General features: G+C 40.1%; 2 protein-coding genes across 4 annotated transcripts; one reads left to right on the top strand and one right to left on the bottom strand.

Annotated features, from left to right (window-relative positions):
• Positions 1–636: 636 nt before the first annotated feature.
• Positions 637–14,361, bottom strand: LOC135484379 (vitellogenin-1-like). Its single transcript, XM_064765777.1, has 4 exons — positions 14,218–14,361; positions 4,260–4,918; positions 3,095–3,183; positions 637–2,878 (listed from the first exon to the last, which is right to left on the bottom strand). Exons 2-4 carry the CDS (start codon positions 4,653–4,655, stop codon positions 2,620–2,622), a joined length of 744 nt encoding a protein of 247 aa, XP_064621847.1. The 5' UTR covers positions 4,656–4,918; positions 14,218–14,361; the 3' UTR covers positions 637–2,619.
• On the top strand, positions 12,502–22,850 carry LOC135484378 (dipeptidyl peptidase 3-like). Of its 3 annotated transcripts, none has more exons than XM_064765776.1 (15): positions 12,502–12,618; positions 15,992–16,182; positions 16,374–16,490; positions 16,768–16,857; positions 17,293–17,505; positions 17,944–18,040; positions 18,421–18,581; positions 18,812–18,942; positions 19,089–19,342; positions 19,532–19,638; positions 19,960–20,240; positions 20,384–20,504; positions 20,872–21,051; positions 21,490–21,655; positions 21,815–22,850. In XM_064765776.1, the coding sequence occupies exons 2-15, from the start codon at positions 16,015–16,017 to the stop codon at positions 21,976–21,978; spliced, it is 2,250 nt and encodes a 749-aa protein (XP_064621846.1). In that variant the 5' UTR covers positions 12,502–12,618; positions 15,992–16,014; the 3' UTR covers positions 21,979–22,850. The 3 variants fall into 3 exon arrangements, with proteins under 3 accessions (XP_064621846.1, XP_064621845.1, XP_064621844.1); XM_064765775.1 differs by lacking the exon at positions 12,502–12,618 and adding an exon at positions 14,614–14,650; XM_064765774.1 differs by lacking the exon at positions 12,502–12,618 and adding an exon at positions 15,700–15,850.
• Positions 22,851–23,790: the final 940 nt, after the last annotated feature.

Raw genomic sequence — 23,790 nt, forward strand, 5'->3', positions numbered from 1 at the left:
GGCAGGGTTGTAAACTCCGAGGAGGATTGTCCCAAGAGATGGTCGCCTTGTGAAGGACAGGCAGGGTTGTGACCTCAGAGGAGGATTGTCCCAAGAGATGGTCGTCTTGTGAAGGACAGGCAGGGTTGTGAACTCAGAGGAGGATTGTCCCAAGAGATGGTCGTCTTGTGAAAGACAGGCAGGGTTGTGACCTGAGAGGAGGATTGTCCCAAGAGATGGTCGCCTTGTGAAGGACAGGCAGGGTTGTGACCTCAGAGGAGGATTGTCCCAAGAGATGGTCGTCTTGTGAAGGACAGGCAGGGTTGTGACCTCGGAGTAGGATTGTTCTATGAGATGGTCGTCTTGTGAGGGACAGGCAGGGTTGTGACCTCAGAGGAGGATTGTCCAAAGAGATGGTCGTCTTGTGAAAGACAGGCAGGGTTGTGACCTCGGAGTAGGATTGTTCTATGAGATGGTCGTCTTGTGAGGGACAGGCAGGGTTATGCACTGAGGAGGATTGTCTAAAGAGATGGTCGGTCGTCTTATGCAGGAGAGGCTGGGTTGTGACCTCAGAGGAGGATTGTCCCAAGATCTGGTTCATCTTGTGAGAAAAAGGAAGGATTGTGACTGTAACAGACTCCAGAAGTAACACAAAAGAGTTATAAACAGCATACTCTTTATTTTCACATCTAAAGACTTAGTACAAAACATTTCACCAAACTTTTATTGATATTATGGATATCTTCTTTCAATATTACAATCGTCATCATCAGATAAAACTGACCATATCTTCTGGTGTGTTCAATCGTGATTTCCTGTAAATTCTTCTTAGGCGACATTGGAGACCACTCTATCAAAATAAGACAAACACGAACTTTACTCTAAAATCAAAGGTATAAAATGTAAAGCTGGCTTGCAATTAATTTTGATAGAGTGCACATCCATCTCAAGATATGAACAAAACTATAGACAAGCTCACATTTTGGAAAAGGAACAGTAGATGGCAGCACTGACTTGAAAGTATGTTGTGGGACTTTCACAAAATTCTCAACTTCTTCCAATTCACAAGTAATGAAATTTACAGACATCATGTAAAACTTCATAAAGATTACATTAATATATGATTTTGTGATCAAAATATTGACGTTTAGCAGTTGTTTGCCGATAAAACTGATTGTCAAGAAACATTAGGGAAGGTCTGCCTTTGTCAGTAATTAGAAAGGACCTCAATTTCAGTAGTGTTAGACAGTAAAACCTGCCCAAAACACAGTAACCAGTCACATGGTAAACATTATAATCTTCTGTTAATCAAAGGATAGTTTATATTTATGTCCTATCTAATGGTTACAAGACGTAGTTGGGCTAGAGCCAACTGTTTTGGGGGGTTAACTACATGTACACAAATGCATTAAAAGATTCAAAATGCAGAGACCATCAGCAGGTCCATTTTGAAAAACTCCTTCTGATATCGCAATATATAAACAAATGAATAAAAAAAAAAAAATGTAAATTAAACATTAACAAAAGAAAAAGTCAAACTTAAACACAAAGTAAATCATCTGAGAAACTGATGTGAATAAATCATCAAATAAGAAAATACTTAATTGACAATATGATCTTAATAAAAATCAACTTATATCCTTTTTTGGCTGGTTGGCACAATTCTCTGCGATACTTTGTAATAAAGCCAACAAAGATCTTCTGACTCATGCTCAATCTCCATAAGCAGAATTGGGCCAACATATACTACTTGATATATTCAAACTACTTTCACTTGAAAGTACATATTCGACAACCAATATGTGACCTGTACAGCAAAACCAGGCACATGTCGCACAGAAGATGAGCCTAAATGACACCAGGAGATAATGGAAGAAATTGATGTGCTCATATTACACAAAAGGCAGACCACAGAGAAATGAACAAACAGTCCATCTCAACCTGCCAAGCTCAGAGCGACATGTGACTGGTTTTGCTGTGACGGGTCATACACATGATTGTGTGACTGTAAGAATTTACACCTTTATTGGATTAAAGGACCACCAATCGAATCGACAATATACAAATTTGACATTGAAAAGTTCTCACTGTACACTGTTGCAAGATATACAATATCAAATAGTGATTATAACTATCCAATTTCCACAACCACTTAAACTCCTATCAGCTATCACTTTGCCAAACCAAATCAAAAAGCAATGCTTTGATTCAACCAGCCTTCAACCAGTCAGCATTACTTGACTAAAAACTCATACCAAAGACAAGCTCAATGTATCTGCAACTACATGCCTGATATCAACCATTCAGCAACACGTTTCCTTAGCCAATCAGCAAAGTTCCATGACTATGTTGTCTGATATCAACCAATCAGCAACAACATTCCTAAGCCAATCAAGAGCTATGACATTGCTGTCTGATTCAATCCAACCTGCATCTAATTTCCTTAGCCAATCAGCAACAGTGACCATGTTGACAGATATCAACCAATCAGCAACAACTTCCCTACTAATCAGCAACTATGACCATGTTGACAGATATCAACCAATCAGCATCAAGTTTACTTAGCCAGTCAGCACCATGGCTGCTTAACCATTGACTTCAATAAACCAATCAAACACCAGATTGCTGAAGATTGACCAATCAGCAACTGGATTGCTTGTAAAGTCTTTTAGGAGGTGCTGAGGTACTGTAAAGCATGACAGAGGTGGTACTAGAGGAAGATGAAGAGGACTGTCCATGGCTTGATGAGGAGGTGGATGGTTGTTGGACTGTGGTGGTTGTACTTGTGGCTTGGGTACTGCAACCGGAGGATGACTGACTTGTGGAATCGTAGAAGTTATTTGACCATGGAACGCCAAACTGTACTGGATACTGAGGATCATTCATAAAGGCTGGAGATCTGAAAGCAAAGAAGATGGTTAGAACAAAGAGACCTGCATGAATTCAAAATTTGCAAATTTGTTCATTTGCATTTGATTTTACACTAAATTCCAATTAAACAGTCATTTTAGAGTGTTGTATCATAATTGGCGCTCTCCAATCACAATCATTATGATGTCATAGGTAGCAGCAACAAAAATTGCTCATTTGCGGAGTGTTTTAGAATTCCACTTACTTTTTCACTAAATGTAAACTGGCTGATCCCTGGCTACCCCGTGGCAGTAATTCGGCCTGGCTTGATCGAGGCGATGATGTGGTTCGCACCTGAAATCAGACAAAAAATACATTAAAAGGCGGATCAAATTTTCAAGGATTTGTAATACACAGGAAAACAGTCCATTGCCTCTAATCTTGACGACATATATATATATAATACTGCAGTCAATGATGGAATTTTTCTTACAGCGCAAAATCCATTTATTGATATTCAGCTTCAGGCACTACCACTGTCAAGCTTTTAAATAGATCTCTAGCGTGTGTATTTAGGTCTGAACAGGCAGTGTTTCTGCTTGGATTGAAATAAAGGGGATAACAAATTTTTTTTTCTCAAAAACTAGTGAAACTTCTTCTAATGACCCCCACCCCCCTCGTATGAAGTCAAAAGGAAGTCTCTAACAAAGCGATTAGATGATAATGAAATAATGGCCGATGAATGTGATTGGAAGCTCAGGGTAAAGGCTGTCACAACATACAGATTTTAACCTGTTCACCCAATAACGTTTAGCAGCAAGAACAGGTGCACAACAACAACATTAACGAGAAGCAGACAATAAAGGCCAAGGAAATAAGATTGCTTCGTTCCAATCAACCAAGCATTGAGTCATGCTGAAGACATACAGTGAGGCATGTCGGCTACTTTCGTTACAAAATTGTGAAAAATCTGCAAAAATGTAACGTTTCGATAAGGGAGGCATCAATACTGGTGCCGACAAGAACCTGACAATCTAATTTCATTGGCTGAACATGCCCTGGCTGCAAACCAAGCTAACATGAGCGCATATCAAGACTGGTGAGCTAAATGACAAAACTGTAGAAGAACTAACAAGTAGTTGTAGTTATTTGCAGCTGTGGGCCATTTCACATTCAGGTACTTGGAGTAGCTAAGACAATGTGGAGAATTTATCAATAGTAGGAGGATGTACAGGGCCTGCTAGAAGCCTATGATGTACTGTACAGGTCCAGGGTAATATAGTGTAGGGTAATGCAGCTACCTCTGTTAGATTTTTCCTCTAGGGTTCTGAATGGGGGGGTTGTCCAGCCATTCCAGCTGGTTATATGATCCCCTGATGTCAGAACAGACTGTCACCTGCCCCCCTCCCCTTGCTCGTTCACAAACTCACCTGGACACTTCGCTGTATTCGATTAGCACCTTCATGAAGTAAGATGGTCTGATTAATGGTCTGGTTGATGATATCCGAATTCACGGTTCGATATCGCGTTTTTTTTCTGGAACAGTAACAGGTCATTGAGATTCCTAAGAACGTCAAGACCGTACCCACTAAAAGGAATACTATCCATAGATTATCCGCCCAGTAGGTGTTTGGCGAGACCAACATGATGGTCCCAGCAACAAGCAGGCATATCCCACCTGCGAGAATCAACGTTCCCAAGCCGACGTAGCATTCCCGCCGACAGTTACTGTCAAAATCACGAATTGAGTGCGAGCTGCTCATAGCGGCCAGCGGCAAATGGTCGATCTTCTCCAATATACTCCTCTCCTTACTCATTGATCGCATCCAATCAGATTACTCATCGAATGATCAATAGTCCAATCAATGCCGACACTGATGTCCAACACATCAGGGTCAAACACGAATACGGCTCTCGTGACCCGACTTGTCTGTCTATCACAGAGTCGCCAGGAATTCTGTCCATATCGCAAGATTTCCAATTAACTCGACGACATCAGAAGAGGTCCTCAGGACATACTAAGATGCTTTGCCTTCAGAGGAAGCCTTGCGATGATATGGTTATTATCTTCAATACGTCATGTGATGGGCTGAAAATATACGACAAAAGACATGGTTAGTATTTTGGCAGCAACTTGTTTTAACATACTATAATGGCTAGTATACAAGACTTTTGCTTCTGGTTGGAAAAAACACAAACTGTTCTTGAAGGATAATTGAAATTGTAATAGATCTTTGATGCAAGAATCAATTTTTTATCCTCCTGCATTTATCAAAACACACAAAACATTCAAGATTCTCATCAATCCAGTTATTGGTTAATCACAGTTGTGTCAGCAGTAAATTGAATTTGACAACAACACCAAACAGTGACAGAAATCCATTCCACCTCTGGCAAAGCAATCATAGGTCCATTACAATCTGCTCACTCTGAGTCTGATGAACGCAATATTATTTAGTTCTGCACCAGAAAACACTGAAATATTCATAAAACTAAAGCCGCCGCAGTGTACATATCAACATATCAATAACTGCATGCATAGGTTCGCCTACTCGACACTTGAAGGACAATATTGCTGCCTTCCTATTCTGGTTACATCCATTTGGTAATATCTGTCATGTTTCGGTAGAGTGAGGAAGTTATACAAAATAAATCATTATGAGGAGAGTTTAGACAACTGCACTATGCAACATCTAACAATGGCCTAATGGTAATATATTGGTGACTGTTAATACCTTATTTCGGTAGTATCATTTGGTGTTGTTTTACATGCATACATACGATGGATCCAGGGGAGACAAGACCACTAATGAATATTCATAGGTTGGAGGGTCGAGGCCTATCTATTAGACGAGGGCATGTTTTTTACTCTCAAGTACATATTTGGAGAGGTATTGAAAAAATATTTGCTGTGGCAAGTCTACAGATATAAATAAATTGTTTGGTAAAAAAAATAATTTTGAATTTCGACAACCTGGCCATAGGGGGGGGGTGGTTCAAATTTGGAGTGAAAATGGCCGAAATGGGTAAAAATGTCCACTTGTGTCAAACTTGTCAATTTAAAAAAAAATTTCCGTGGTCAATCACCAATTTAAATCGCACCAGTTACTCGCAAGACTAACCCGTATATCATATCCGAATTTCAGTTTCACTACTCGACGCATTCTTTGATGCGTCGCGGTCAAACATTGACAATTTAACTGCTAAAAGGCTTAAAAAATCAATTGTGGTCTTGTCTCAGGGACCATTAAGAAATAGGAGCTTCTAGTATAAAATTGTAATCATACAGTCAAAGACAACGAAAAGTCCTGCAATTTACCGAGAGAATGAGCAACATAGGTAATTTTCCCCCAGTTTCTAACACAACAACATCCGATTCAAAAACAGCCACTTCTCTCAGCGAAATAATCCCACGACCAGAAAGAAACATTTCTCATCTTCAGATAACATTGGCTATTTCTTTCTTCCCTCTGTTTGGCGATATCATTTTCCGATAAAAGCATCATAATCCCACCACTGGATGTGCAGACCACTCTCTGTAGTACATGTTCTTCAACCAACCACCAGTCTTTAGTGTTGATGTAAGCCAAGATCAGTTCATGAAACTGACAAGTAGATAAAGAATCTTGAACACGTATCAATGTGCAGAAGAATTCTATCCTTGTTTTTCAGTTGTTTTTTCAATGTAATTCAGTATCAGCTTGGTTAGAATAATATTAAGATACTGACACCACATAAAGATATCTAGCTCATTATTTTTTTCGGAGTCAGAAAAGGTAGAAAGACCAACACAGTAAATCGAATTGGAGATTGGCAGTAACCCTTCCTGCACTAGCCAGGAACTAAAAAGTGATAAAATTTGCTGAACAGACTTGGGGGGGGGGGTGTGTTCTGAACCCCCATTACCCCCCCCCCTGTATCTGCACCTGTCTCTGCCCAGACAGCAGTTGTCAGAGGTCCTGCCAGGGAATATCAACTTGAGACTGACTTGAGAAATTGAGACATGCTAAGTAATCGACATCATGCATGTCATAACATAAATTAGAATTGATGACAACTCGCATTCCAGTCAACCTCCATACCACGGAGGAAATGAACACAGTGATATTTCAGTTCACATTTCATCCGTTTCCAATTATTTTTGTTCAAACCTTCCAGCTCCATATGGCAAAATCGATAAATAAAGGAATTTCCATGTATATCATGCACGAGATTGAGAAGTGTCAATATGAAATTGGAAAACGAAATGCGAGATCGTCTGCTGCGCTGATCCTGCATTATTTATCAGCCCTGCAGCCTTGTGACTGTTTTGAGTCACGGTTTGACTGGAGGTCAAAGATCGACAGAAATCAAATCAGTGGATGGACTGTGACAGTTCTGGTGCTGGGGGTCTGATGGTGAGTGTATTGGTCTCATGATCTAAACATTGGTTTGATATAGTGGAAGTAAAAACCAAAACTCACCCTGAACGAGATGATTTTTTGTGTTAAGGGGTTAATGCTGCTTTTAAAACATGTTAAACATCTCGAGAAAGACGAAGATAGCCTGGATATATAGGTGTCAGATATAAAGCAAAATAAACATATTCCACATACATGTAGCACAGGATGTTGGTGGTTTTTAACATGTGCTCTCTGAAAAAATATGTTTCAGAAGGCATACAATGTAGCAAGAGAGATAGCTCTAGAACATTATACAGCGATTATCATTTGTTCAAAAGTAATGGGCCAAAAGGAAGCCTGACAATTAATCAAACAGACAAATGGAGGGTTTCATCTTACACAACAAGTCAAACTTATGAGCCATGAATACCTGAGGTTAGAAGGGAACTGGAGCCGAGACGTACTCAGAGCAATGAGACGTGCTGACTGAGGTCTCCCACTGAGGCCACGCCTGCGGTCACCGGTCACTAGAAAATTCTCAGGAATATTAATCCTCCCAGTCACTAGAACACCTCGCACAAGAATCATCAAGAATTCTTTATGTGCCACAATCCTAATACCCGCAGCTAGCATGCAGAAGTTTCTCATATACTGATATCATGAAAGAAATGGCAAGTCAATTAACGTATGGTTTCAGTGTGGTAATTGTCTCATGGGTTTGAAATTCTGCAGAAAGCGAGCAAGGATATCTCAAGTAACTACAGTCAGCCTCAAGTGACCAATACATCATACGTCGCTTGCGGGCATCAGCCATCCTACAAACTGTGTACAAGTATTTCTACAGTTTTTTTTGGTCCCGTTTTCATCTTGCACAAGAAAATGAAGACAACTGCCTAACAATTGAGCTCTTCATATTAATGATCTCAAAACAAGCTGGTAGCACCATCAGCCACAAGACATAATGTACCGAAGGTACTGCTTCCAGTGAAAAATACAAAGATAACTAACCTACTTTTGTTTCAACCCAAGGCAATGTTTTGAAGGTAACGTCTCTTTTTAAAACGCATCTGGCTTCAATCATTTTGTATGTAGCTAGCAAGCTATCGGTCTCTCACGGTGGTGTAAGTTGGTATAATCTATTGTACATAAACAATGACTGATAGTATTGTTAACAAGGCTGCTGGAGGGAAACGGGTTCATGTCATCCATCATCCATAGAGATCTCTGTAGACTCATGATGCTACTTGCATATCAAACATGGTAATGTAGCATACCAGCCATGGTCTTGGTCATGGTATACGTGGCATGCCCAGTTCCATGCTGGGTTGGGTCTGGATGCTACTTGCATCAAACATGGTATTGTAGCATACCAGCCATGGTCTTGGTCATGGTATACATGGCATGCCCAGTTCCATGCTGGGTTGGTCTGGATGCTACTTGCATCAAACATGGTAATGTAGCATACCAGCCATGGTCTTGGTCATGGTATACATGGCATGCCCAGTTCCATGCTGGGTTGGGTCTGGATGCTACTTGCATATCAAACATGGTAATGTAGCATACCAGCCATGGTCTTGGTCATGGTATACATGGCATGCCCAGTTCCATGCTGGGTTGGGTCTGGGAGTACAACTCCAGTCTTTGGCACAGGAGGCCTAAGTACATCTTAGATACTGAAGCAAGGACATAATATTGCCACAACAAGGAAATTACAATACCTCTGCTATCATCAATAATATAGTGAGACCACAGCACTTATTGGTAACAGTGTGCGATTGCTGGCATTAGTCGTTATCAGTTTTTGGAAGCGGTTATTGGTTAGGCGCAGCTATTGCTGGCAATAACTATTCTCCTGGTTTCGGCAGATGCGAGATCAAACAATTTGCATGTGTTAGAGAACTACAGACATGATCTAATTGTCAACATGAACTCATTCTGGAGATAGATATTATAAAAAAATATGTAATTCACCACTTTCATATTTCCCTGCGCTGACATCAGACTGATTTTGCTATCCACTTTACTATATTGACCCTGGGACATAACAGTCAACAGACTCATTGTCCCTTTAAATATATTGGCACCATAAACATGGTAACCCGCTAATGGACAAGACCACCATTAGTGGGTTGTAATGTGCCAATACCAAATATTGATCAAAGGCCTCCCTTCAAGTGGCAGACGAACTACCAATCGACAGATGGGAGGAACAGCAAAATGTCACATTGTGAAAGTGAATTACACAGTTGCTGGGAGTGAGCTTGATCACTTGTATTGAGGATTCTTTTTCTCGTTTGACACAAGGTCCACCAGTGCCAGAAAGACTTACTGCACCATTGAAGACTTGCCCTTGGAACATAAGTAATCCTAAACCCGATCAACTAGGAGACGAGCAGCAGAGACACTGATCAATTTAAGCTAGTCCGACCGTAGTGTTCTTCCATACCACTTACCATTCAAGACTCGCCCTTGGAATATAAGCAATTCCAAACCCGATCAAATGAGTGACCAACTGCAGAGACACAGATCATTGTATCCATGAAGCATATGACATGTATGAAATCCTCGCACTGACGTTAAGAATATAAGATGCGTTGCTATGTCAGTGACTACCAGGAGCTGCTTGCTAGTAAGACGCTGACACTTATGCGTTCATGTCTTGCTCAATTCGTAGATCGTAGATCAAATAACCGATGAGCAATGTCATACAAATCTTCTTCAGTGAGTATGCATCATTTGGCGATCTAGCGTATAAATTTTTTCCACGTCGGTACGTCGTCATTCTAACTTGTATGTTTTGAGTGCTAGCGCTACAAGCATTTGTAATACCTGGGTTTTTTCCCAGCGGAGCGCAATTGCCAACATACATAGACAGCTCACTGGGTTCCCAGTGTACCTATAGATTGGCTAATCCACCAAGCGGTAATGGTTGTGATTGGGGTAATACAATATGCAGCTGAAGAGAGTAACAGACAAACTGTTCAAATGCAATCAGACACTGATGGTTGATTCTTTTTATTATTCATATTTGTATAAAATATCAACTTGCGGAGCAATGATGCTTCATTATTCATTTTGGGGACATTGGAAACATTGCCGGTAACAGGACAATATTGTGTTTATAAAGACTCATAACCTGCCATGGTCAAAATCAAGAAACGCTGTCATTCGTGACAACATTTTTGGGGGAAAGGCTGTTCCCACAAAAACAGTTGCACGTTAACATGATGTACTGACTTTAAATCACAAGAATATCCAATGCTAAGAGCAGTTATTTGAGTTCATCATTTCTCTCCTAGGTGGCCAAACCTGCTTCCTATAGTCAAGCCTTCTAGGAGGCTTAAGAGCAGTTAAAATGATTTTCTGGTTACTGGTGTCACTATATCAAGTTTAGGAGCCACTATTTTTGCGGGAACTTCTGTTTTATGTGAAGTAAGCACCTTACTTATCATTGTTTTTTTATTCATTTCACTTCCAACAGCGAACTACACGTACGAAATTCTTGAAGAAACATGAGCTAATGATTTTCCAACAGAAAAGTTAGATAAAGCCTCTTCCTGTGCTGTTCACCTGTTTTTTCAGAAATTGAACCAGCTTTCCGAAAGAAACTAACCTAGGGTTGTTTACATCAAACAAAATGAGATCATCTTTGCGCTTAAACCGCCAAATCATGCCTGAGAATGTTATTTTCCCTTCGCTATGTCATTAACCCTTCCATGGCCAAACCAGGCACTTATAGACCTGGTCTTAAGGCTCCAACGTTGAAACGCCACAAACACATTCGATTCAGGGGAAAGTAGAAACTAACAATTTCGCCACTAAAACCCATCATAAAGCTATTCTGACTTCAGGAATTTGTGGGGGGTGTTTTTTAGGGGTGGGGGGTGCTGGAAAGGGGGTTGTTATGGGTAAGTTGCAAAGGTGGGTATGGGAATTTAGCATTCTTGGTTTATCTTTTTTAACAAAATAAAGTCATTTTTCAAAGAACCATTCTCTCATCAAAACCTCAACCTGCTCAGACAATTTTATGCCGGGTAAAAGCTTCTTAAATCAATATTCATAGTGGTGGTGACAAATTACATTACACAAACACAGCTGTGGCTTGGAAAGAAAAGGCAATCAAATATTCTACATGTAAATTCACCGACAAGACCAGTTCTGAAAATTCAATTCAAGCTAGATGAAAAACTCTGGTCAGAGTGGTGCCTGGGCTCAATTTTGAGGCACTGGTCCCCATTTCACAAAGTTCAATTCTCAATGCAAGTCCTTCTCCAAACTGAAATGTCACATAAGCAGGGCCATATTTAGCTGGCAAGGGGTAGGGGGTGATGTTTTAGAAATGCAGATTGATGCAGATTTTGGATGAAAAGCGGTGTTCTGCACCATCCCCATGGCCCGGCTGAATGAAAATGCTTAACGACACCTCTATAGCGAAATAAAATGGGAAGTGTCTGTTAGATACTTTGATATCAGGCTGTCCTCCCTTAAATCCCAACATGAAGGAACATTCCATGTCAAAACATTCCATTTCCCGAGAATGTGATCCGCATACACTAAGCAGATTTTTACATCTGGTAATCAAATTTTCTCAGAGCAAGTCGTACGTATTGAATTGAAATTCGATATTTTTTCTTGCTGTAGCTAAAATTCAGTGAGAAATTGTGCATGCATGATAACTTCCATACAAATTACCATATACTGTAAAATGCAAAAATGTATGCCTTTTTCAAATTTCTATAGATATTGGAAAAAAATTACTGTTCACAATATTCATTTTGACAGATTATAATATTTTTTTCCATTTTCAAATTTTTCAGATTTTTTATAATTTTTTGTGGATCAAGGTTTATTTGTGAAATCCACGAAAATAGAGTTCTTGCAAAAATTAGGCCATTCACAGGATTGATTTGATATTTTCTTAAAGATTGAATCTTTAGTATGCCGGGGTGGTTGATATTGATTGAAGGCAATATGCCATCAAATGGGAACACCATATGGATCAGGGTGAAGCAAATCGGGAATGGCATTGATAAATGTTTGTATAGGATATCAGGCTGGTATCAGACATTTCTAAGAACAAGACACTGAGGCACTTTTCACAGACCTTCAGACTGATTTCATGTTTTTTTCGTCTTCATTTTAATATGCAGAAAAGGCTGGGAGTGGGAAGGAACAGTGTTGCGTGTTGTGTCTTCGGCTGGCCGCACGGCGAGCCTGGAAGTTGTACATAAGTTGTGCTTTTGAGGTCAATAAAACTTGTAGAGTTCTTCCTGTTTTCGTCCAGATAAATGCACAATTACTCATTGTGGAGGACCAGAACTCGGCTCCGCAACAAGGAAATCGAAAATCGATGCACAAGACCTTTCAGAGCCAAAGGCACAAACGACTACAAGATACATCAAGTCAGGTGATTTTCCTTGGACTTGGAGTCACTATATATTTTGCCGATGTGATACACTTTTAACATATCAACATTTCACCACCTGATCTATGCATAGTAAAAGTACTGGTCAGGAAACAGTGTGTTCAGGAAGTATACCAATGCTTCAATCAATTGTATTCTAACAATATTTTTCTACCACGCCGACAGCAGTCATTTACAGGCAACTATTGTGTTTGGAACCTGCGACTCATTCATCAATAACACATGAGGTATAGTCAATCAATCAAGCCAAATTCAAAGACCTGCATGAAAATATTAGGAAAGCGCATAGCAGCACCGGGCCGTTACATCATGGCTACTGTTTCGCTTTCAGTTTCACTTAAGGAGAAAGCAACTCAAAGGTCATGCTGGAAGAAGGCAGAGATGATGTGAGCCATCCAGTTCAAGGCAAGATAGGGCCTACATCATGGCTGCTGTTTACCCTTCAGTTTCAGTAAGGAGAAAATCACTCAAACCTCATTATTCTATTCTAATCTGCCACTTCTGTAATGGAAGACTCAAAGACATTGATTCAGTGAAAACAAGTCCACAACAAGCTGATAACAGAAGCACACTGACATGACCGACTTCCAGTTTCCTTTCAGCTGAAGAATTATGGGCCCCAGCATATTGTTGTTGTACTCCAGTTTATTCGAGAGCAACCAGACCTGATCAATACCACATCACTTATTCCAATATGATTTTATCCATTTTTGGTACACAAACCTTGAACTGAATTACCAAAACTAATATGGACCAATCTCCGCAAATCAACACAAAGCTGCCTTCAGTTCCAATTAGTTACCATGGCAACCATTTTGAGAGAAAATTTGCTTTGCCAGAGGAAAAGCAAGCGAACATCATTTCTGTCACCTTAGATTTATCTCAGGGTTTTCAACTGGAGTCTTTTTTATTCTGAAATTTCTGTTTTTGGCCCTACTCAATATGGACCAAGTATGATGCTGTGACATTTATGAGGTGCTGTCAAAATAAAAAGATTTTCAGATCACTAGCGACACCATAGCCATGTGCCTTAGGTATGCTCATACTCATGAATTATTCTGAATGCCAACAATTAGACAGCCAATATTTTTGCACCAAGATCATAACAAGTGCGGTGCACAACACACCCCAGGCCTACATTGATCAGAACAGATGGGACGCCGGTACAAACAGTGTAAAGTCCTAAAATATTGACTGAAATTGAATGAAAACATACAAAGACACAATATGAACAATAAAAGAGACTGGACATGTTCACTTTCTAACCTTACCCCAGTAATATGCGTTTTCCAGGCATTGCCAAGCACCTGGTGTGTTTGATTACTTGCGCCGCGTTTACTCACGCTAACGTTAGGGGATGCAAATGAAGTAAGTAATCGAATGATCTCGGTCCCAATTACCCTACATCTGTCTAGAAAGTAAAATTCTGCAAAAAAATGATTTTAGCGGAAGGGGCCCATGGGCAACATATTTAAAGATCAATCGTTAGCAATAAACACATTCACTGCAGATCAACATTATCATTGATTGATCACACTTGTAAAATAAAGGAATCGGGAAATGACCGAAAACTGAACTCACCGATTAATTATCTATTCAATAGCAAACACATGACTGGAAGAAGAAGCCAAAAAATGAAAATCTATTGTTGAGGGTCAAGGATCATCTTCATGTGCTTCTGACAACTGAACCCAACAGATGAATGAATCTTACAACAATGACACCTTACATTTATGTATGGTGTATACATTGTAAAGGGTTAATGAATGGTCTTAATATATTATTTTTGAATACAATTATATTTAAATATAGACATGATCACCTCAAAATAATAATAGGTAAGTCTTGTTTCAAATTTAATAAATTTCAATAAAATGCAATCTAAATAATTAACCTGCTGTAGAGCTATAAGTTTATATTATTGACTAAAATCATCAATATTTTTGAACCAACGGTTTGTCTTCAACTTCCGTTTTTCTTGACACGAATTTTTTCCAATTTCTCCAATTTTCTGGTAAAGAAACTGCTTGTAAAGTATAATTTAGGGCTTGATATCTCTGGAACTAGTGTCATTTTACTATTCGTTAGGTGTTCAACATGATATCTGTAGATTCAGTTGTTTCATATAGATCTTGCAAAAGTTTAAAAAATCAAAAATGTTGTAACGAACATGCTTTTGTCGTGTTTTCGTCTGTGAAATGTATTGTATAGGCTGTAGAACCTCTCTATGAAGGACACCCTCGGGACTGACAAGTGCTGTCCTTAGTAGAGAGGTGTCCTGCTTAGAGAGGTCAAATTGAATGGAAACAACCTATTTGGACCAAAACTAGTGTCCTTAATAGAGAGGTGTCCGCTAACAGAGGTTCCACTGTAGAGTGTAGTTAGTTTGAAAAGTCACAAAAGCTACCCCCATTTCAGCTCTCCCTGACCCCAAATAAAACTTTTGGATGAAAACTATATCCGTGACTATATTTGTCCATAAACTTTTGCATTCTTCAAAAAAAAATTCTTTTGAAAGAGAAAGTGGCCTGAACATGATTTATTGATGTTAATTGTTATACAAAGTTTGTGTTGTGGCCATGCTTGTCCTTGGTCATTATGTCAATACAGTTTTGCGGAATGAATCTATCCATCAAAAGTAGGTCATCCTAAAAAGGCCTAGTTGAAAATTTATGTTGTAGTCATGATGGCTATTTGAATATTTGATTTACATGAATATTGCATTACAGTTTTGTATACAGGTACATGTATGATTACTGGGAAATGATATCTGGTATCCGCGGTCGAAATACAATGCAAGATATTTTTTCTGCAAGTTTCGTTTTTGAGTCCTGATAAAATTGAAACAATATTGATTCATCAATCCTCACTACCCTTTTCTTCTCGTTGGAAACACACACCTTTATCATTTTCCACATTAATCCTGAAGTTTGATGGTTAATATCAACAATGCAATTTCCATGAAATTGAAATTCCCAGTATTGCTTCGAGCAAACTGATGACATCATTCCGTTATAAATAAAGGGATCAAAGCAAAACTTCGGCAGTATGATGAAAGTTTCAATACCATTACCAACATTCAAAACATTTATAAGCATTAAAAGAAGTGTGTGAATGTTTATTTGATAAGTTTCATATTTTACTGAATCAAAATAATAACATTTTTGAATTGTGATGAGTTCTCCAATCCAGCTTAAGGCAGATCAATTTTCAGGTAAGCTGTCATTTGTTCACCCAGGTACTAAATTACACTAAAAAAACACCATTTGCAATGATTTATATTACCAAATTGGGCCATGGGGTGGGTCAAAATTGCCAAAAATACTTTTTTTATTTTTGCGTATTCAATTTTCAGGTCGCACTTCAGAATTGATAGCTATGGAAAACACTGTCGTGGAGAAGTCTCAGTTTATCCTTCCCAATGATACTGGGGTGGTTCTGCTCGATTGCAAGACGGCATTTGAGGGCCTAACGCAGAAGGAACGTCATTATGCCTATCATCTCTCTCAGGCTTCATGGTATGGTGGCCTCATTGTCCTCATTCAGGTAAGAGTAGTCACTGTGTCTACCATCTCTCTCATGCTTCATGGTATGGTGGCCTCATTGTCCTCATTCAGGTAAGAGAAGTCACTGTGTCTACCATCTCTCTCAGGCTTCACCTTGTTGTTCTACGATGATGCAACAATGCATTGATGTCCAACATTATTGGTAATACTAATCTCATCCTATTTTTGCAGACGTCCCCAGAAGCGCCAGGGGTCTTCCTGTTGCTGCAGAAGCTCTTCCGAGCTCAGACCCCAAGTGAACTGGAAGTTATTGCCAAGGCTCTAGGGATATCAGAGGGAGAGTATCAGGTAAGCATAGTTTTTAGTTACATGGAGTTGGCGACATATAATATAACAGGACACACCCAAATTATTGGCTATTCTTGGCCTCAAATTACAGAGAAAATCTTATTGGTAATAAAAAAGTTCAAAACATTTTGTCACTACAAAAGTTTCCTTAGGGATGGCCCGCAATGGCATTAAATGGCATATCATCCCCTTAAGAGTCTTGAACCTAGAAATAAAAGTGTTTACATCTGATCCAAAATTCCTTATTCTATCCTCATTCTCTCATTCTTATTTTCAGGCCCTCCTGATCTATGCAGCTGGTTTTTATGCAAACATGGGCAACTACAAGTCCTTTGGTGACACAAAGTTTATCCCAGATATCCCCCAGGTATACTTTGTTCATGTGTATATGAATCTTATCTTACTGGTATCAGACCATTAAAAAACATAAAGATATACTCGTCTCAGGGCTATATGTGACCCGCTCTACCAAAACTAGGCGCTTGTCGCATCTGAACTTGACAGGTTGATACGGACTTGTTGTTCATTTCCCTATTGTAGACCTTTTGTGAAATGTGACCAAATCAGTTTGTAATAGATTTCACAAAAGGTCTACAATAGGGAAATGAACAACAAGTCCGTATCAACCTGTCGAGTTCAGATGCGACAAGCGCCTAGTTTTGGTAGAGCGAGTCACATATTAGATATTGGGGCGTGTTTAGTAAACACCTTTGAAGATGGAGGATTTTTATAAAGGAAAACTTCAGAACTGTAATTGACAAATCCATTACGTGTGTGAATTTGTTGAATATTTTATTTTTAGGATAAATTTGAGGCGTTGTTAAAGGCGAGTGCGGCATATAAAGCTGACCCTGAACATATCATGAAGCTGTGGGATGCTGTGGGGGTACCCATGTTCGAGTTGAATGAGAGGAACAAACAACTTGGACTCGGCAAGAAGGGCATAACGACTTACTTCTCTTCAAACTGTGTTATGCATGATGCTGACTATTCTCAAGAGTTCCTGACATCAAAGGTAATGTGTTGCATTTTAAAGGAAACTCCATAATCTCCATACATACACTCATTCTGTGTCACCAAACACACACCATTCATCTTGTGTCTGCTACACTACTCATATCAAAAATTTTGTTAATCTTTGCTTGTATCACTTGGTTTAGAAACATGTTAGCTTTTGATCATGTGTTATATTTCCTGTGATATTGAATAGAACCATTCCAAAATTCTGTTGCAAGTCAACTGCAACAGCTGTGCTGGGCTCACCTCGAGTATGATGAAAATATGTTTCCAAAGAGTTGTTCATGATGAAGAAAGAGAAACCATTTCCCAGTTCTAAAGGTTCTGAGTTTTTCTTCAGTTGTTTTTATTGGTATGTATTGGTACATGTATGTTATGAAAAACTTAGATTTTAAACTGGTTGCACCTTCAATGTCACAAAACTTTCTATTTACAGGACTTGAGTGCTTACAATACGCGACTGTTCAAAAAAGTGGACCATGCGACAGGTCGGAAAACCTATGAAGTGAAGTTGGCTTCTGCTGAAACCTCTAGTGAGTCAGTTTTGTTGCTAATGCGGGGATCTGTTGATGGTTGATATCTGTATGCATGGGTCTAGTTAATTCATATTGAAGTGCACTGGCAAGTTATGATGCTGCCACTGACTTACGAAAGAATCGAAAATGACATCACTGACGGAATGACGAATCAGAGATGACGATGCTGACCAAGATGGCGTTGCTGCATTGTGCTGTATATGTTACAATATCTATGATGTCAGAGGTCTCTCCCAATGTCTAAAGCAGATGACGTCACAAATATTATCTCGGTGCCGGCCTCTCAGTGGTGATTATTTGTCTACTCCATTTTTCTGGTAAAAAAGATTTGTATGTAAAATAATAATACCCATTATAAACATCTTCTGCTACTCCAGGTGAGCAGATTTCTGGATATCGAGATGTGCCTGAGCTTGGTAAATATGAATTTACCCCAAAAGCGCATGATGCTAAAGGAATTACCTATCATGTGGAGGTCACCAGAGGAGATTATTCAAGTATTCTCAAAAAAGTGGTGGAAAACTTCAAAGCTGCTAAGGTCAGTAGTTTTTGAGCACTTCTGGTTTTGGGTACACTTGAATCAAATATCCAGTTTCTCCATCTGGTACTTTTTGAGCACTTTTGAAAAGTAAATGTGATTAGTTGCTTGCCAACTGAAACAAGTTGATGTTCAAGTCTAAAGTTCTTGTATTGAACTCATGGTATTGTTGCACTGAACCCATGATTCAAATTGATTATTGCCTTCAACTTTTGCGCTATATTTTTCAGGAGTATGCAGCAAATGAAGCCCAATCTAAAATGCTAGAGTATTACATTGAGAGCTTCACAACTGGTTCCATACCTGCCCACAAGGACGGCTCCAGATGGTGGATCAAAGACAAGGGGCCTATTGTAGAAAAGTAAGTGGGATTGATTCTTAGGTCTGTAGATGTAGTCTGTAATTGGAGGGACACAGTGTGGTATGCCTAATACATCAATATTGATAATTTTTCCTTCTACTGTGTTTTTTCTACAAAAACACAATTTGTGCTCTTTCGTTTTTCAGCTACATTGGTTTCATCGAATCCTATCGGGATCCTTATGGAACAAGGGGAGAATTTGAAGGATTCGTTGCAGTTGTTAACAAAGAAATGAGCGTCAAGTTCACAGACCTCGTCAATGACGCTGAGCATCTTCTCCCATTGTTGCCGTGGCCATCGTCCTATGAAAAAGACACATTCCAAAGACCTGATTTCACGTCGTTGGACGTTGTGACATTCGGCGGCAGCGGCATCCCAGCTGGAATCAACATTCCTAACTGTAAGTGATTTTCCATTTCTTGGCGACTCTTTGATCAATAATGAAGATTGATGAATCCCTGTAGATGCTTGGATCAGACTCTGCAACTCATTGCCAAGGAGATTGAACCCACTACCTTCAGGTTTATATGACCTGTATGAGCCTGGCACACTCCACCCTGTTGTCACTCTGCATGTTTTGTTGCTTCAGATGATGACATCAGACAAGAAGAAGGCTTCAAGAACGTCTCCCTAGGAAACGTTCTGTCGGCAGGCTACAAGGATACAAAGATCACATTCCTTGAGGAGGAGGACAAAGTAAGTTTCCCCCTTGGGACATCAAAACTAAACTGCTTGAAATCTATGTCTGGTCTCAGGATAAAGTCATCACTTTCTTCTGTCAAAACATATTTTCGTGTTCATTATGAATCAGCTAATGTTCAAAATGTGAAAAAGCCAGGAACATTCTGCCTTGGAAACTTACTAATGTGATAATGGTCGGGGAACAGACCTCTATCGTTATTTTGTATGTGAGTAAATGAAGAATGAAAAATACCCCCTCAAAAGGATGTACCGACGTTCAGTTGTAGTGCAGGTGTCTTGTCTATCTAAGGCATAAAGAATGCCTTGCTGTTCCAGGTTCTCTACGCGGACCTGAAGGCCGCATCATTTGAGGTTCAAGTCGGTCTTCACGAGTTGCTCGGTCACGGAAGTGGCAAGCAGTTCAAAAAGGAAACAGATGGACAGTTCAACTTTGATACGGAAAACGTCCGCCACACAGAAACCGGAGAGAAGATAACGAGTTGGTACGAGGCAAAGGAAACGTACGATTCAAAGTTTCCTGTGATATCTTCATCGTATGAGGAATGCCGGGCGGAATGTGTTGGTCTCTATCTCTGCCTCTCCTCTGAGGTGCTCAGGTAAGCAACGACACACACCCATATGGAATCAGCACTAAATTCTTTTAAAGGTATTCATCGGACCGAGGTAGGATTTCCTTGAAATGTCAGCAACTGGTATTCATCACATACTTCAGTATCAATTCTCCTTTCTTTGTTTACAGAATATTTAGTCACACTGGTAGCAAAGCAGACGACATCATCTATATCAACTGGTTGAATATGGTCAGAGCTGGTCTGCTGGCTTTAGAATTCTACACACCGGAGAACATGAAATGGCGACAGGTAGGCCACCTATTCTAATTCGTGACTGACGCAGAACCTTGCTGTATTCATGTTTTCACTCTAACAGCCCAATCAGCATTTTATTGCTCTCCATAGCTTTCAAATGAAAGCTGTTGTTAGAAGAAGCTTTATTGAGGAGAGGCCGGTGCCCTGAAGCCCTTGTTGGCAAGTCATCGATCACAACAAAGGAATATCTTTTGTTGTTTGTAAATCTGGGAGATGTGTCAAGGAAGAAGGATGAAGGTATCAGATCGGCTTCCTCCCATAATCGATGGTTGTGATACAAATTATCGAATGCAGAGTAGGAAGAAGACCAGGCTTGATTCTGATCATGAACGGTAACTATGAACACACTCCCATTCTTCAGGCTCATATGCAAGCCCGATATGTGATCTTGCAAGTCCTTCTTGAAGCTGGTGACGGCCTTGTCACTGTGAAGAAAGTCATTGGTGAGGATGAACAGCCAGACCTCATCATCAAGTTGGACAGGTCCAAGATCAACTCAGTTGGAAAACCAGCTATTGGGAAGTTCTTGACGAAACTACAGGTAAATATTCTTGGTCGAGAAGCAGGAGTTATTGAATGATAGGGGGAGCACCAGCCTGGTACTCCCTTGGTTCAGCTTGGCGCCCCAGCAGGCTGCTTGTAGTAGTTGGAAAGCCTTGCCTCACTGCCACAGTTTTCTCCCAAAGTTGTGTTGGAGATCTTCCTCAAAGATCACTACATAATACTCAGTTAAACAACAACCTACATGTACAAGGCTACAGATATAGAGAGCTGTGGAAGGCTGGTACAACTTACCTGCAAGACTGGGGCTACCTCTGATGTTGTCCCTGGTTAAGCCTTCAGTCTCTACCTTTTGCTAAAAAGACTTTTACAGGTAGACCCTAGTTAAACTATCCCGTAACAGATAGAACTGACCACCAATTCATTCAACTGTGACAAACAATGATACTGAAGTGTACTATATTTTGGTTTACTTCAGGTGTACAAGGCCACAGCTGACTATGACTCAGCCAAAAAGATGTACGACCATTACTCCGAAGTCCATGATGATTCTGAACCCCACTTCCTGACGCTCAGGGCCATTGTGCTCAAGAGGAAACAGCCGAGAAAAATGTTCGTGCAGACCAACATGGTGGTCTCTGGAGGTGAGAAATATTTGATTACTGGAGGGGGGGGGGGCTTAGTGGTACTTAACACTAGGCTTTAAGAATCCTCCAAAAATTGTGTGGGATGCATTCAAATTGGACAATATTTCAAGCTTGCAAACGTGTATTTGCTAATCGTCATCTTTCTCTTCATTGCAGATGGTGACATCACATTGAAAGAGTATGATTCAAGTGCCTCTGGTCTGATCCAGTCATTCATTGATCGCTTCTGTTCGCCAGAAGTTGACAACACTTTGGAGGAATTATGGGTAGCGGAACGTCCTCACCACACTCCACGCAGGAGATTAGAAAGTACGCAATAGGTCATGAACTTGACAGTACATGTGGGTTGATATCCAAAGTGTTTTTTTCTGATCGTCACAGAAAAATAGGATATAGCGTGTCCTGAAACCACCCAGTGTGTATGAATTTTCAGCTGGTTGGTTAATATTCGAGTGGGCCACAAAACAATTTTATGAAAGGTCTGTACCAACCTTTGATAACAATTTAACAACTAAGATTACATGTAACTCTTTCGGTTTAGAGTTTGAAGGCAAATTCTGCTTAGTGGAACTTCATTTTCTGGTATGAGCTGTAGTTTGGTTTGCTGTACTGAATGTAGATTGGAACCCCAAAAATGTTTATGTGCCTTTGTTTTCGTGCTAATGACTAATTGCAAATATGTATGGCAGCTGAAGAGAAGATTACGGTAACTTAAAATCACTGTTACAGGTTACTGACCTGGCGTAACTAACATAACTTGTGCCGAATTTGAATAATTTTATGTGCTTCACAATATGTGCTGTACTATATATTGTAGTTTCTACATCAGACATTGGTAAATGACTTATTGAATGAAATGGATTATATGATTATGCCAGAACTACAGGTGTGTAGACAAATGATTTTGTTTATCAGTTTGCGTTCCTGAGCTTTAAAGCTCCCTGGGTCACCTTGGAAATGGATGCAGCTGGTTTATATCAAGGGGACAGCTTTATCTCTTTGCATCCACATATTTGGGCCCAAATCAAAAGTACAAAATCTTTTTTTTGTCACCCAGTATCATCCATTGTCTTATTGCTCTTGATGGTTCACTTCAATGCAATGAGTTTCTGGGGTTGAGTTTGGGGTTTTTGAACCTTCTGAATGAGACTAACTGTGTGAAATTGTGGAATAAACGATGCAGAAATCATAATGTTTTTCTTGTTTTATGTATTTTCCTGCTTTCCTGATGGTTGCCTATGGGGCAAGGTTAGAACTCACGCAGGGCGAACCTGGTTGTGGACAAACATCAATGCCAGACTACTAAGGCTTTCATATCACATGAGTCCAATGTTGAAGGACATTCTGAGCCTTTTACATGTCCTGGCACATCACAACACTTCATCCACATGTTCAACTCCTTGGGCCCCGGATCAAGGTGCTGTTATTCAAACAAGACTGACAGGGACGCTCTATAAGTATCTTAAAAGCCAGACCACAAATATAAGCCCTTTCATTTTTGTCACAACGTGACACAAGTAGCTTCTATCATGTACCCTGGACAATATCAAGACCATACTACCATTGGTGGAGATTCCATCCCAGATCGTTCTTGAAGACTGGCTCAACCTAAAGCCATTGATTCATGTATGTACCTGAGACACCTCCCCTCCTGTACCTTGGACAACATCAGGGCCATACCACCATTGGTGGAGATTCCATTCCACATCGTTCTTAAAGACAGGCCCAACCTTTAGCCATTGATTCAACTCAAGTGGCCTACTTGAGTTGGCTCAGGTACGTACCTGAGGCACCTCCCCTCATGTACCTTGGACAACATCAGGGCCATACCACCATTGGTGGAGATTCCATTCCACATCGTTCTTAAAGACAGGCCCAACCCAGGATCAGGACTTCTGTCATTGGAAGAGCTTCTCTCTCACTGTTCTTTGAAGGCAAGCCCATCTTGGCGACTGAGACAGCTCAAGTCGCCTGTGTGATGCTTGTCTTCAAGATGGGTAGTTCCCCCAATACACCATCACCCAGAGCTAGATCTGATGCTTGGCCTTCAAGATGGGTTGCTCCCCCAATACACCATCGCCCAGAGCTAGCACTGCGGCTTGTCTTCAAGATGGGTTGTTCCCCCAATCAAC

This window comes from Lineus longissimus, chromosome 3 (genome assembly GCF_910592395.1).
Source record: "Lineus longissimus chromosome 3, tnLinLong1.2, whole genome shotgun sequence".
Taxonomy (NCBI): domain Eukaryota; kingdom Metazoa; phylum Nemertea; class Pilidiophora; order Heteronemertea; family Lineidae; genus Lineus; species Lineus longissimus.

What these genes read in the sequence shown, in the direction of transcription:
- LOC135484379 (XM_064765777.1), bottom strand. Translation starts at nt 4,655, where the DNA reads ATGCGATCAATGAGTAAGGAGAGGAGTATATTGGAGAAGATCGACCAT. An exon ending in GAATACAGCGAAGTGTCCAG is followed by an intron (nt 3,184 to 4,259) that starts GTGAGTTTGTGA and finishes GTCTGATTTCAG; the next exon opens with GTGCGAACCACATCATCGCC. An exon ending in AGTTTACATTTAGTGAAAAA is followed by an intron (nt 2,879 to 3,094) that starts GTAAGTGGAATT and finishes CTTTGCTTTCAG; the next exon opens with ATCTCCAGCCTTTATGAATG.
- LOC135484378 (XM_064765774.1), top strand. Translation starts at nt 15,811, where the DNA reads ATGAGTTCTCCAATCCAGCTTAAGGCAGATCAATTTTCAG. An exon ending in TATCAGAGGGAGAGTATCAG is followed by an intron (nt 16,491 to 16,767) that starts GTAAGCATAGTT and finishes TCTTATTTTCAG; the next exon opens with GCCCTCCTGATCTATGCAGC. An exon ending in TTATCCCAGATATCCCCCAG is followed by an intron (nt 16,858 to 17,292) that starts GTATACTTTGTT and finishes TTTTATTTTTAG; the next exon opens with GATAAATTTGAGGCGTTGTT.